The sequence below is a fragment of the Cyclopterus lumpus genome, chromosome 20 (genome assembly GCF_009769545.1).
Source record: "Cyclopterus lumpus isolate fCycLum1 chromosome 20, fCycLum1.pri, whole genome shotgun sequence".
NCBI classification, from domain to species: Eukaryota; Metazoa; Chordata; class Actinopteri; order Perciformes; family Cyclopteridae; genus Cyclopterus; species Cyclopterus lumpus.
Window position 1 is genome coordinate 6359395 of NC_046985.1, and position 14831 is coordinate 6374225.

The following is a 14831-nucleotide window of genomic DNA, read 5'->3' on the forward strand; positions in this document are numbered from 1 at the left end:
AGATGCCTCTAACTAAGATACAATAGAAATAATGACACAGGCAAAAAAGATCTTAGAAAATATGTATTTTTTTTTGCATAGAAAGGAATTAGTTAATAATTCTATGTACATAACTTTGTCAGAAGTTCTGATTAATATAAGTATTAAAACATATAAAAAAACAAATAAAAAACTCAATTACAACAACTCCAATAGCTCAAAGATGACATTGGGTTGGTCCACCTCTACTTTGCTCTCTTTGGAGTGGTGCTGGATGGCTCACCAGCACCCTCAAGACCCCGTTTCACTGGTCTTACTGGGGTTGACTCTAGAAGGAGACTGCAGACCAATTAGAAATCAAATATACTAACGGAATAATAATAGAACCAAATCAACAAACATACCAAGTTGTCTCTGAATCTCCTCCAGCTGTTTCTCCTTCTCCTCCATTTCTTCGTGCCTTTTCAGGTTCTTAGGAGACATTATGTTCTTTAAGTGCTCCTCGCGGTCTTTCGCTGCCCGGTCCCTCATCTCCACAGCGGACCGGTGATGGGTGAGCAGGTCTGTTCAATAAAACAAGCGGAATTAAAAGCACAATCTGACTTAACAGGACTGCAAAACCCAACATAGACATGTGAGTGACGTCACCTATTTGTTGCTTTAAAGTGTAGTAATGTTGTGGGATGGGGGCTCCGAACACGTGTAGCGTGTTCATCGGTAGGGCTTTGTTCTGGGCGCCTCCGAACTTTCCCTTAGCACTGACCCGGTCGCCCTGCCTGGTCAGGATGGTGGGACACGGCAGCTTATTCTGTACCACCTTTAAGATACGGCACATTAAGAGGAACAATTACCACAGGGCCGGTGAATTTACGGCACGCCTCCAACCGGCGAGCGTCACTCACCGCCTTCCTGTAGTTGATCGCAGAGTCCAGGTCATCAATCAGAATAGTGTCTCCGAGGATGTTTTTAAAAGCTGCAAAGAAAACATTCAGAGCCATTTGGACAAATGTAAACATTCATAACTTTCTTTTCTGCTGATGCTCCTGAAGAACCTTCACAAAGAGGAGATGACAGGAGACCGAAGAGCTCAACTGAGATGGCTTCTGATAAATGTCTGCTTCAACTTAAGTCATAACCCAAAAATGACAGAAAATCCCAAAATTTAAAAGACATTTTTAATGTGGAGAAAGAGACTCAATTTCTGCTCCAGTGACGGGGGCCCCCCGATGGGAAAAACCCCTCCGCCCCTATGGAGGTTGGGTCCCAGATGGAACCATTTACCCAAGACTCAACAGGAGTAGACGGGGCATGTAGGAAATACCACATCAGCAAACACAGAAAGAACTGGGAACCCTGGAAAGACCCCCCCAGGACCTCTGGACTGTAGCCATAGCAATGGAAGAACAACGCGTTACTCTAATCTGAGGGAGCTCACCAATGATACAGTTCTCTGGGTTGTGGGGGTACTGCAGGAGGTCCATGGCGTGGACTGGGTTTCCAGGGGGATCAAAGAGCAGGCGGTCATTTCTTATGTGTGGCATCGATCTGTAAACAATTCAGATGTTAGACTAAAATTGGTTTTATAAAAGTTAATCACACAAAACAGCTTCCCGTGAACTCTTCAAAACATCTTGTTTCATCCGACCAAGAATCTAAAACTCAGACTTTACAATATAAAACAGAAACAAAAGCAGAACAATTGTTTGAGTCATTTTTGATGCCAGTTTCAGCTTCTATGTTACATTATTGGTACATCATCATTTTAGAGCTGAAGCAATAACGATAATCAATTGTTTAAATAATTGTAATTAAATGTGAACTTTTTTTAAATCCAGCTCATCATTAGAGAGGATTTGCTGCTTTTTTTTCTCCCTCATGTGAAAATTAATTGAATCATTTTGGGGTTTGGGACTCTTGGTGAAGTACGACACAGAGAGAGGCCACCGTGAGATTTTGGAAATTGATTGATTGATCAAAAAACATCAATACATAATAAAAAAACAAGCATTTGTTTCAGCCCAAATAGTAATGTGATGCAGACTCAAAAACACAACACTATTGAACCATAACCAACAAAGTCAGAACAACTCATTGTAAAATCTAAAACTGTGCAGCTGAATGTTTAGCATGTCATTTGTCAAAACATGCTTTATGTAGCCGTCATCAAGAGGAAGTTGCTCTCTATGTAGTAATAATGTTAGTCACCATTATCAGTACTTAATATATAAAAAAGACTCTGAAGTCTTATATCATAAATTCAGAACGTTCATTGAGTTGTGGTCCACATTTCAAAGCATGCATTCATTTGCATGATCACTTCCTTTGAGTTTAAATTGAAAACAAGACTTCCCTTCACGAATTTTTACAATCTATGATTTGCTCTTCCTGACTGTCCACTCGTTCTATTCGGTGCACGTCTCCGCCGTGGATCGTCCTAGCGGATTCTTTCTAAACCGTCTGTTCAGCGAGGAGGTGCCACGAGATCTTTAAATTACTATTGTTGAAAGGCTCGGAGGAGGAGTCTGCTTAAGAATGAAAAACTATAATCAAGACCGCACAGGAATCTCAGCAGGAAAGCCACTCAGGCACCAACACCGATAGTGTGTGTGAACAGAAATACGGTTATTTAAAAGAAATCCACCATCGCCGCAGAAGGGTCACCTGTTGCCCGGATGCACAAACACACTGTCGAGGGCCATAACCTGCTGCCTGCCTCCGGTGTAGTCGTAGATCCTCTGCGCTGCTGCGCTGGTTTTGGTGATGACACAGTCCATGTCACCCCTGATATGCCAGGAGATGACCCACGCTGCATCGTCGCCCTGAACAGAGGCCAGGTGGCCAACCTGCACCCAGAAGGTAAAGGGGGAAATAAACCCAGGGGCAAAGGTTCTCTCAAACTCATTGGACACATCTGGATGGACGTTCCTGAAAAGACTTTGGGTTCTTTAAGCCGACAGAAAACTCCTTCTTTTCTCTGATTTTACCATTCCTAAAACATCCTGCTGCCCGATGAAGGGATCCTGGATGGAGAAAACTCTTCTGGGTGTTTTCAGGATCTGGTCGGCTTCAGCTACCTTTTCTTTTAGAAATCTGTCAACATCTGGGTTCTACAAAAGGAATACATATTTACATATATAACAAAAATAGATATTTAAATTAGATTTCTACACATACAGAAGTTAAGTGTGAATCGATTCTTACACTTTCAGTTTGGGCAATGTTCACATCCTTATTGATCAGATCATTTCGAAGGGCGACCACTTTTTGACTTGCGACCAGGTGCTGATCTGTGATGGAGGAAGTAGTTGCAATTAGAGACCAATTCAAAGACATATTTGCAGAGACAAAAATAATACACAGACACAAGTTAAAGTTAGGTAAATACTTTCTTGGTAGCAGTTGAAATGCGTCTGTAACACCGAGCATCGACAGCCGGTTTCAATTGTCTGGTCTGATACACGGTTTTGTTTTTTTAATCTCCGATCAGAAAGTTCCAATCAAACATTTGTAGTTGAATAAAAATATTGAACAGTTTCTTAAGTTTGAACGAGATTTAAGAACTATGAAAAGAAAAAAGAAAAGAGGAGATCAAATCTTACTGGTCAGCAAGGTAAGGAGTTCACGATATGTAGAAAAGATTTCTCTGCTTGCAGTAATAGAAGTAGTGAGCTCATTTTTCTTCCTGGACAGCTCAGTAATTTTTCGTTGGTTCTCAGCATCTAAAATCAGAAAAAAAGATAAAACACGCATTGACAATCTCACCATAAGTGAAATATGATACGGTTCTCAATCCATACACAGATTTCAAGTGTTTTCATGCCATACCATTGGAAAAATGGAAGGGGAGCTCAAAAGGAACGAGTGGGGTGGGAACCATTAACGCTTCAGGTTTGAAGAGGAGGATGTATGCGCTCCCATGCTCGCCGGGGCTGTTCTCCATCATAACGAGCCTCTTTGGAGAATAAAATAAACAATTATCATATGCTGCAACGTGAATCGTGGGCGCCGTTCCAAAATAAAAGCGGTGTCGGCTACTCACATTAATGAGCGCCGCTCCTTTTACCAATCGTATCATCAAGCTGCTGGTTCCGCCTTCGAACAGAGGGAGGCTTTTGTTGCCGTCGCCGCTGAAGTTCTTAATGGAAACGACCACCTTCCCCTCCAGGTCCTGCCCCGCTGCGTTGCCATAGGAATCCTGGGATCAGTCAAAGCAACTCTGTTAATCAGCTGATTAACTGCACATTTAAAGCCGTTTCTGCTCTGTTGCCACACGTAAACATTCCCGCTCACCATGATCCTCAGAGTCATATTCTCCACCAGGGTGCGGTTGGCCATGACCTTGCTGTTGGAAACAACCGGGGTCGGTAGCTGTGAGTTGGGTCCCAGTTTGACAGGTTGATTGGCCACCACATTTATCGGAATCTAGGAGACAGGAAACAGTGCTGAGGTTATGACCTTTCCTTTTCAACAGATATGAGAGACCATCTCAATATGCTTTCAATTGCAACTGATTGTATGTGTGGAAAGAACCAACCTGATTACTGAACAGGACTTTTCCATTGCCCATTTGTAGAGAAAACTGGATGGTGTACTTTCCAACAAGCTCTGGGATCTCTTTATCTCTGCAATGAAAGAAAACATAAACAATATTTACATTTCTTAAAAAGGAATAGTTACCGTTTCAACAAAGGCAAACGGTTTCCCCTGAAGCTTCTAGTTTATATTTCATATTTACTGTGCCGACATCAGAGTGGTATCAATCTTATCATCCAACTCTCAATTGTCTTCTAATTAACAATGAACAATACATTAAATGACAACGGGAATTAGTTTTTTTGCTGTTAAACTGTTATTTATGTGTAAACTAGCTGCTTGTGATGTGAAACAATCCGCAGACGTCATCTCTCAATTACAACTCCATTCTCGCATCTACAGTTGCGACACCGCTGCCCCAGAGGAGGTCTGGGTCACGGCCCCCAGAGAAGGTCTGGGTCACGGCCCCCAGAGAAGGTCTGGGCCACAGCCCCCAGAGGCGAATTGGTTGTCAGTCAGCGGCCTGTGATATTGTGTGTTTTAAACATCCTGCAACAACTCAGGCAGAACAGAAGCGGACAGGATGCAAAAGTATTTTACCTGAAGTGAAAACGGTCATTATTTTCATTCTTCATTGGTTTACTACACTTCAGCTCAGTGACCTGAGACAAGAGAAGTGGCAGTTTAAAAGAAAAGAATCAGTGACAGACTTGATGGTAAGTCATTCACCGCTTGTGGAGGCGCGTTTCCTGACGGCTCTCCCTTCCACAGCCACATGGACGCAGCGGCGGGGTTAAAGGTCGTCATGGGGCTTCCTTCATCAGACACCACGGTCACAGAGAAGACTGAACAGACACACATAGCTGCCCTTAGTTTGCTAAGAGACGCTAAACCGGTCGCATATATAGTGAAATAAGAGCTCCACAAAAACAGGAAAAAAATAAAACATAAAAGAGATTTGATTAAGATGTCAACCTGGGAAATGGCCTCCAGCAGGGAACACGGCACTGGTGCTGTACTCCACCAACAGGCTGACAGGTTTGTTGGGATCAGGTATGACAGTGAGGTTCACTGTGGGACCAGAGATGGGTTTCTGGTTGAAGGAACCTTTAAACTCAAGCCGATAGTGCCCCCTAGTGGAACAACAGAGTAACAACACTCCTATTAGTGACCTGTGGGACATTAGCTGTGTCCTAATTCAGGATATGTAAACAGTATTGGAAATGTGACTGACTGACAATACAATCCCTGATTTGAGACACTACCATTGTTGCATTATGATGATAAAAATGATAATAAGTGACACTTACTTTGGTCCGCTCACACTACCAACAGTGAAAGAGGCGTTCCCTTCTGCATTCACGGGTTGTGAAGTGACAGCTGTCGTCACCTGAAGCAACAAGAGGGTCTCTTTACATTTCTTCCACTTAGATAATGCCTTCACGACTCAGAAGTTCCTCGCCTTTACTGACTTTTTGAAAAGTATAACAAAGTGTTGTACTGCTCGTGGAGCTAACCTTCAGTCTCGAGGATGAAGAGTTAAGTTTCACCACGACCCTCTGGTCTGTAGTTGGGTTTCCCCACTCGTCAAACAGCTGGATGAGGAACGGCGTGGCGATGCCTTGGTCATTCAGCACCTGCAAAGGCTTATGGGAAGAAAAAAAAAAAAAGATGTGCTTTGACGCTTGACAGTTTAACGGGCTGAATGATAAAAATATAAACACAATTGTGAACAAAGGGTCCCAACCAGGGTCAGCTTTCTTACCTTCTCTGGCCCGCTGATGAGTTTAAGCTGTGCGGGGACTCCAGCCGTCACTTTAATGATGACGCGCTGCACAAAGCTCCTGTAGGTGAAGCACAACTCTCGGGGCCCGAGAGGCCCGGACTGGAACTGCACCCCCGTCACCAGAACTGAACGGCTGCTCTCCTGATTTCAACAGATATCAGTCATTATTTTCAGGACATCTACAGAGTTTTGGAAGAAGTAATCAGATCAGTTACTTAAGTAAAAGGTATTTGTGACACAATTTAAAGAGTAAAAATAAATAAGTAAGTGTGGGCATCAAAAGAAGTATTCACTATGCAGAATAACCCTTGTCACTATTATATTAGTAAAAAGCATTATTTATTTATTTATTAAATACTTTTTGACTAATAATCGATCAAAAGAAACTGAATTGTCAGCTATTGTAATAATCGTTTAAATAATCTTTCAAGCAAAAATTATAAAACATTTGACGGTTCTATTTCAAATGTGAGAATAATTGTAGAATAATATTTTATATAATTATAGTTTTTCCACTATAACTTAAAAATAAATGAAGGGAAATATAAAAGTAAAATATTGCCCTGTTGAGCAGTAATGAAGCAGCATTAAATATTAATACTTGTATTTAAGAACCTGAAATTGATCTGAATACTATACAATTTTAAGTTCACCACACAAAGAGAAGAAACGTTGCATCTCAGTTAAAAGCTGCTTGAATGCAGGGAATTTGGGTGGAAGAACCTAATCCACTTTTTCATTACACCATACACAAAATATAAACAATTAGGTATAGAGCAACCATGTTGGAGAGAGTGTGGGCAGATGAATGCCAACCACTCACACATTTTTTGGTCATGCTCAAAACTCCAAACATACTGGGACCAAGTCATTCAGACTCTGGAGGAGATCTTAAACTATAAGATCCCCAGGGACCCACGGATCGTTTATCTGGGACTAATACATGGCGATCTAATTCATAAGAAAGACAATTATCTATATAACATCTTGATACTATCAGCTAAAAAGGCCATCACAAGGAACTGGATTAAAAGTGACCCCCCAAGCCAAGGACAGTGGCTGGACATCGTGGAGGAAATACATAAAATGGAAAAAATTACTCATTTACTAAGGTTAAAATCAGGGACCCATGAGCAGCGCTGGGAGAAGAGGACAGCATTCAAGGTATTAAGTGACCAGAAATGAATGATCCCAAATAGTGTAAAGAGCGATTGTTGACCCCCTATTGTTTTTCATTTTCTTCTTTTTTCTATTTATTTATTTTAATCTTATTTTTTGTCATTTACAATGTTTTGTCGCGTTCTTTGTTACTCGAAAAAAAAAAAAAAAAAAAGAAGCTGCTTGACAATAAAATAAAATGAGCCACATAATCATATTATTTAGTGATAGCAAAGTCACAAGGGTTGAACTATCCAGGCAATAACTGAAAGCTCTTCCTGTTTCGGGCACAAAACACTTTCCTCCCTCATGCATATATTAGGCTGTGCTTGGCATTTTTATGGCGGAGAAGAGGACCTAGAGGTGACCTCTTCCCCATGGAAAATGACCTACGCCTTAGACTGTAGCTAGACTGGGAATCCCTGACATGTGCCATATGTCTTCACGGAGGCACTATTGATGACCGACATGTCCAGGGGTTATATAGCTGGACACGAGTCAAACATGACCAATTACGGAGGCCCAGGGGGGGTTAGAGCGAGAGAAGGTCTTGTTCTTCTCTCTCAGCTGCAGTCGAATGCACACAGCTTTTCTTCTACTTGGGCCTCTGTGACGGCGTATAAGAACTGATCAGTCTATCGATCAAACCAGAGGAGACCAACCAGCTCGCTAAAATTCAAGAATGTCTTAAAGACATAAAAACATGGATGACCTGCAACTTCCTGATGTTAAACAGACAAAACTGAAGTTATTTTACTGGGCCCTGAACACCTCAGAGATCAATTATCTGGTGATGTGGTTTCTGTAGATGGCATTTCCCTGGCATCCAACACCACTGTAAAGAATCTCGGCGTTATCTTTGACCGAGACTTGTCCTTTCACTCCCACGTTAAGCTAATCTCAAGGACTGCATTTTTTCATCTACGTAACATTTAAAAAAATCAGGCACATCTTGTCTCAAAAAGATGCAGAAAAGCTGGTTCACGCGTTTGTTACTTCCAGACTAGATTACTGCAACTCCTTATTATCAGGCTGCTCTAATGAGTCTCTTAAATCCCTCCAGTTGATCCAGAATGCTGCAGCTCGTGTACTCACACAAACTAAGAAAAGAGATCACATTACTCCTGTATTAGCTGCTCTGCACTGGCTCCCTGTAAAATCAAGAATCACATTTAAAATTCTTCTCCTCACCTACAAAGCCTTGATTGGTGATGCACCATCATATCTTAAGGAGCTTGTAGTACCATATTGCCCCACTAGAGAGCTGCGCTCACTAAATGCGGGGCTACTTGTGGTTCCTAGAGTCCTAAAAAGTAGGATGGGAGCAAGAGCCTTCAGTTATCAAGCTCCTCTTTTATGGAACCAGCTTCCACTTTCAGTCCGGGAGGCAGACACAGTCACCTCATTCAAGAATAGACTTAAGACTTTCCTGTTTGATAGTGCTTATAGTTAGGGCTGAATCAGGTTTGCCCTGGTCGAGCCCCTTGATATGCTGCTATAGCCTTATAGGCTGCTGGGGGATGTTTTAGGATACACTGAGCACCTATCTCCTCTTCTCTCTCTCTCCTTATGGATGAATTTACATCTCTCCATTGCACCTTATTAACTCTGCTTCCTCCCCGGAGTCTTTGTGACTTCACGTCTCATAGGGTCCATTGGACCTGGAGGTGTCTGATGCCTGGTGAGCCGGCCTCCCGCGTTGGCCCTGCTGATGCGCCCCGCCCCCCCTCCTCTCTATCTCCTTCTGTTTCATGGATTGGAGTTCCATTCATACATTCTGTCATATTCATGTAATGTGTTTATGTAACTTTGTAAATGCTGTTCATTCTGTACACATGACATCTATTGCTTCTGTCCATCCGGGGAGAGGGATCCTCTCTCCTGAAGGTTTCTCCCCTTTTTTCCCTGTCAAAGGTTATTTTTGGGGAGTTTTTCCTGATCCGATGTGAGGTCAAAGGTCAGGGATGTCGTATGTGTACAGATTGTAAAGCCCTCTGAGGCAAATTTGTGATTTGTGATATTGGGCTATACAAAATAAACTGAATTGAAATTGAATCAGTTTAGCACGACGGCAGCAGAAACTCCTGTGAGAGTCGGCCCTCTGTTCCATTCGGCTGAATGTTCATGACGTTTGTACTTAGGCTCACGGTTGATGACTTGCAAACTCGTTGTAATCTTATCCTGTAATAAATTGTTAGACTCACACCAAGATGGCGCCGCGGATGGTCGACACGGTGGTGCGCTCTCTTGTGCTTTTTATGTTTTTGTTTATTTGTACGGTCTTCAGCAATCCCTCTACGATTACTTTTTCAAGAGACGAACTTATGAGTGTTCGACATTCCTTTCCTCAAACCCTTTCACCGGACTTTACAGACACAGAAACTTTTTTGGAGATATTGGTTGGTGGAGCAGCAGCTCTCTGTGGAGCTTGGAGGAGACACAGGCGAGGGAAGCGCGCCGGAGCGCTGGTTAGACTGCGAGAGCGGGGGTTCCGAACTCCGCTCCCCTCGTTACATCTGGCAAATGTCCGCTCTCTGCCCAACAAAATGGACGAGCTGCTGCTCCTCAACAAAATAAACAGGGATATATCAGGATCTTCCGCCCTGTGTTTCACTGAAACATGGCTTGGTGAGTACATCCCTGATAGCATCCTCCATCTGCCGGGCTTCCAACTCCACCGCGCGGACCGCGTTAAAGATTTAACGGGGAAAACAAGGGGAGGAGGAGTCTGCTTTTATATCAATGAAAGTTGGTGTACAGATGCCACAGTGCTATGGAAAATATGCACTCCTCACCTAGAATCCATATTCATTAACTGCAAGCCATTTTATTCACCGCGGGAGTTTTCCTCCTTCATTCTGGTCGGTGTCTACATACCACCTCAAGCCTGCGTCAGCGAGGCACTACGGCACCTGGCTGACCAGATAACCAGCACGGAGCGAAAATACCCAGACTCTCTCCTGATTATACTTGGGGATTTCAACCAAGCAAAACTCAGCCGCGAACTTCCGAAATACAGGCAGCACATTAAGTGTCCCACCAGGGACAAAAACACACTCGACCATTGCTACACAACACTGAAGAATGCATACCACTCTGTTTCGCGTGCAGCTTTGGGACTCTCCGATCACTGCCTGGTTCATCTCCTCCCAAGCTACAGGCAGAAACTTAAATCTGCAAAGCCTGTGGTGAAAACTGTGAGGAAATGGACCAACGAGTCAAAGCTGGAGCTACAGGCCTGCTTTGACTGCACTGACTGGAGTGTTTTTGAGGCTGCATCTACATCACTAGACAAACTCACTGACACTGTGACGTCATATATTAGTTTCTGTGAAGACATGTGTGTACCCACCAAAACGTACTGCATCTTTAAAAACAATAAACCGTCGTTCACAGCAAGGCTCAAGCAGCTACGTCAAGCCAAAGAGGAGGCCTTCATGAGTGGGGACAGGATCCTGTACAACCAGGCCAGAGCAAACAGGTCAGTGGATGATGCAGTCAACATGGGGCTGCACTACATCCTGCAACACCTCGACTCCCCAGGGACCTATGCAAGGATGCTGTTCGTGGACTTCAGCTCGGCGTTTAACACCATCATTCCAGAAGTCCTCCTCACCAAACTCACCCAGCTCACTGTGCCTGCCTCCACCTGTCAGTGGATCACAAACTTCCTGATAGACAGGAGGCAGCAGGTGAGGCTGGGTGAAACAACATCCAGCACCCGGTCAGTCAGCACTGGTGCACCTCAGGAATGCGTGCTCTCCCCACTGCTCTTCTCCCTCTACACAAACGACTGCACCTCAGGAGACCCATCTGTCAAACTCCTAAAATTTGCAGACGACACATCAGTCATCGGCCTCATCCGTGATGATGATGAGTCTGCATATAGGCGGGAAGTTGAACAGCTGGTCCTGTGGTGCGGTCGCAACAACCTAGAGCTGAACACGCTTAAAACCGTGGAGATGACAGTGGACTTTAGGAGGAGCCCCCCAGCACTGCCCCCCCCTCATCATACACAACACTACTGTGTTGGCTGTGGAATCCTTCAGGTTTCTGGGATCCACAATCTCCCGGAATCTGAAGTGGGAACCCAACATCAACACCATCATCAAGAAGGCCCAGCAGAGGTTGTACTTCCTGCGCCAGCTTAGGAAGTACAACCTGCCTCAGGATCTGCTGATCTTGTTCTTCACCGCAGTCATAGAGTCTGTTCTGTGCACCTCAATCACTGTCTGGTTTGGATCGGCCACCAAACTGGACAAGAACAGACTCCAACGGACAGTCAGGTCTGCAGAAAAGATCATCGGTGCCAACCTGCCCACCATCCAAGACCTGTACACCTCCAGAGTCAGGAAACGGGCAGGAAAAATCACTGCAGACCCCTCACACCCCGGGCACAAACTATTCAAACTCCTCCCCTCTGGTAGACGCTACAGATAACTGTTAGCCAAAACCTCCAGACTCAAAAACAGTTTCTTCCCCCTCGCCGTCTCACTACTGAACAAATAACACCACTGTAGCATATATATATACACACATATATATATTTATATTTATATATTTTAAATCCCTGCACTTCTCGCACTCTCCACTTCTTCTTGCACTACTGCTGTGCAACATTCCACAGCCACTGTATATAGCCATTCCGCCTGTACATACTTCTTAAACTCCTTAGTCCATTGCACTGTTTGTTTGTATTGTATTGTATTGTATTGTGTTGTATATTTGTATACTGTATTGTATTGTATATTTTGTGTAAGCACACTGAGAGTCACCTTACCAAGTCAAATTCCTTGTTTGTGCAAACTTACTTGGCCAATAAAACCTGATTCTGATTCTGAGAAGAAAACCGTGCTTAAAAGTACTTTTGATTTGTCCCAAGGTAACGGAAAATTAATTTCCACCACAAGGATGTCCTCATGCAGAGAAAGCTGAAATAGATTGATGATAGCACGAGTGATTTTAATTGTGTGCTAAACAAATCCCCTTTCCTTGAACTTTGTGTGTCTCTCCTCCCACCTGCCAACCGAAGGCGATGGCCGATTTGTCCAGACCCTCAGCTTCCACGGTCATGAGGTTCATACAGCTGGAAGTAAGCGCCGTGGTCACATTATCATACTGGTCCACAAGCTCCAAGTCTGCAGAGGGAAGGAGATGCGTGTTATCCAGTGTGCAACCATATCCTCAAAAATAAGATTTGGGGGGAGTTTAAGTACTGACTGATGCTTCCAGGAAGGATTTCCCCCAGCTTCACTGTGTTTTGGAGGAGAGTTGCTTTGAGTCGATCTGGTTCATCCGGACGAGGCCTACAAAACAAGACAAGAGAGGATGAAGACACGTGAAATATCAATAGAAATATTTGGCATTTTGGGAAATAGACTTTTCTTTCAAAGAGTTAGGTCATAAAATCTATACCACTCTCGCATCTATTCGTTAAATATGAAGCTAAAGCCTGGAGAGGGGTCGCTTAAACTTAATTACCTAAAACATAGCACAGAGAAGTTCAGACAACACACAGGCAGAGAGAGACTTCATGCTCTCACAAGGACGCCATTACTCTGATGCGTCTTGACATAGGCAATAAGTTGTTTGCTGCAATATTATTGCTCCGAATTTCAAATTCAGCATCTTTTAGCTTGCAAACACTGAATCCCAGCTTCGAGTCGGGTAATGCGTCTTACACTATGTAGAAGGAGACGGACAGGTTCTGGTCTTGGTAGGACACCTCGAAGAAGAGCGCTGGCTGCACCTGCGTGGGCACATGCACGGCGGGCAGCTTCCCCTCGACCAGATCGTCTATATTTACATCTCCTGTCCAGTGAACCTGAAACAAAGTCACAGGGAACAAGTCAGCATTAAGATGGGAAGTGTTTGTCGTATATTTCAAGAGACAGTGATGTTGAAGAATGATGATGAAGGAATCTCCGCGGACACTGTTCTTTCTTGTACAAGGAAGTTTATTACAGGAATCACAGGTCAAGACGGAGAAACTTCCCGGTCAATATGAAGTTCTGCTGGACGGGGCGAGGCAGCTCAGTTATATAGAGAAGATGTTGTGAGCAAAACTGGAGATAACATAGCGTCACACAGGGGCCTCTAACCTAAACACATATGTTCCAGACACAAGAACGAGTATCATATATGGACCGATAGTTTGGATCTGATTCATTCATTGTAGAAACATCATGTGTTTTACTTATTGCCAAACTTTTACAAAACTAGACATACCTTGATCTTGGAGGCTATTTTAGCAGTGGGAGGAACCTCTCGACCAGCCTCGTCATAGAGCTTATAGAACAGGTTATCCAGCAAGCCTCCAGCCAGCCAATCTATCTTTTCGTTGTTCGTCAGCACCAAATTGTCGCTGCTGCAGAGCTCCATGCGGGAGACCCTTGTGCTGGGCAACACCTTCAGCTGCCTCACGGCCGCCTGGATCTTCTTTTGACTCTTGTGGGAAAACGAAGAACCGGTGCAGACGTCAGACTCATTGTAATCAAGGGATGTTCAACGAAACAGAAAGCGTCGTTCTATTTCTGCTTACGGGAATCTCAAATTTAACTTGGAGGTTCTGTGGCTCTCCGTTGATTATTTTCAGGTTTATTAGCTTTGTCACAAGCTGTCCAGCTCCTGTGACGCTGCAGTCGGTCGCCACTAATGGGAACCCCTGAACCTGAATTGGAAATAAAAAGGGATGTGGATAAGTAAAACATTTTATATATTTATATAGTCATTCAGATTATAGAATTTATTAAAAAGGATATAGAGGGAGCGTTACAAGAGTAGGCTCTGAAAGACGAGAACAGTACCGTGAAAATAGTTTATGACAGACACACACACAGACAGTACCTGGCAGCAAATGACCTGTTTGGGACGAGCGGTGATGTTTCCAGCCTCGTCCTGAATTTCAACATTAAACTTGACAGGGTTTCCATTTTCCACTGTGATCGTGTCGTCTTCTGGCGTCACGTGGATGGAATGTGGATTACCTGAAAAACATCGTCATGCAGCTGAGAAAATATTGAGTGTTTACTCAACTCAGGAGGAATGTCTAGAAAGAAATGTGGCATGATCCCTAATCTTAATGTTTGTAGCAAACACATCAACCACAGATGGATGACCTTGGATATCTTAACCAAGACCCACGCAGCAGTCAGTGGGGGGGGGGTAACCTTTTTGTTTAAACTAAAATGACAATCGAAAACCAACAACATATTTTCTGGAAAACGACTGTTTTTCTTTCTTTTTTTAAATTCTAAATACTGGAAAATACTTCCCAGAGTCCAAAACTCAAATATCTTTATTATGTAATGTGAGAGATGGTAATTCCTTTATTTGATAACCTAAAATGTTTGGCATTTAATTAAAAATAATAATA

General features: G+C 43.4%; 1 protein-coding gene across 2 annotated transcripts in view; it reads right to left on the reverse strand.

The window, feature by feature from the left end:
- Positions 1-50: 50 nt before the first annotated feature.
- The window catches only part of smchd1 (structural maintenance of chromosomes flexible hinge domain containing 1), a 25100-nt gene continuing 10319 nt past the window's right edge, over positions 51-14831 (reverse strand). Inside the window, exons 23-47 of one of the 2 annotated variants that reach the window (XM_034560503.1) lie at positions 14303-14442; positions 13998-14126; positions 13685-13903; positions 13138-13280; positions 12677-12762; positions 12476-12594; positions 6278-6439; positions 6030-6158; positions 5823-5902; positions 5488-5645; positions 5242-5357; positions 5113-5174; positions 4514-4601; positions 4270-4401; positions 4019-4174; positions 3805-3931; positions 3579-3698; positions 3181-3266; positions 2964-3086; positions 2641-2822; positions 1415-1524; positions 882-952; positions 628-796; positions 384-542; positions 51-307 (exon numbers count right to left, since the gene is read on the reverse strand). In XM_034560503.1, the coding sequence (XP_034416394.1) occupies positions 225-307; positions 384-542; positions 628-796; positions 882-952; positions 1415-1524; positions 2641-2822; positions 2964-3086; positions 3181-3266; positions 3579-3698; positions 3805-3931; positions 4019-4174; positions 4270-4401; positions 4514-4601; positions 5113-5174; positions 5242-5357; positions 5488-5645; positions 5823-5902; positions 6030-6158; positions 6278-6439; positions 12476-12594; positions 12677-12762; positions 13138-13280; positions 13685-13903; positions 13998-14126; positions 14303-14442 (3149 nt within the window). In that variant the 3' untranslated portion in view covers positions 51-224. Of the gene's footprint in view, positions 319-383; positions 543-627; positions 797-881; positions 953-1414; positions 1525-2640; positions 2823-2963; positions 3087-3180; positions 3267-3578; positions 3699-3804; positions 3932-4018; positions 4175-4269; positions 4402-4513; positions 4602-5112; positions 5175-5241; positions 5358-5487; positions 5646-5822; positions 5903-6029; positions 6159-6277; positions 6440-12475; positions 12595-12676; positions 12763-13137; positions 13281-13684; positions 13904-13997; positions 14127-14302; positions 14443-14831 lie in introns of both variants that reach the window. The other variant, XM_034560504.1, reaches the window with a different exon arrangement.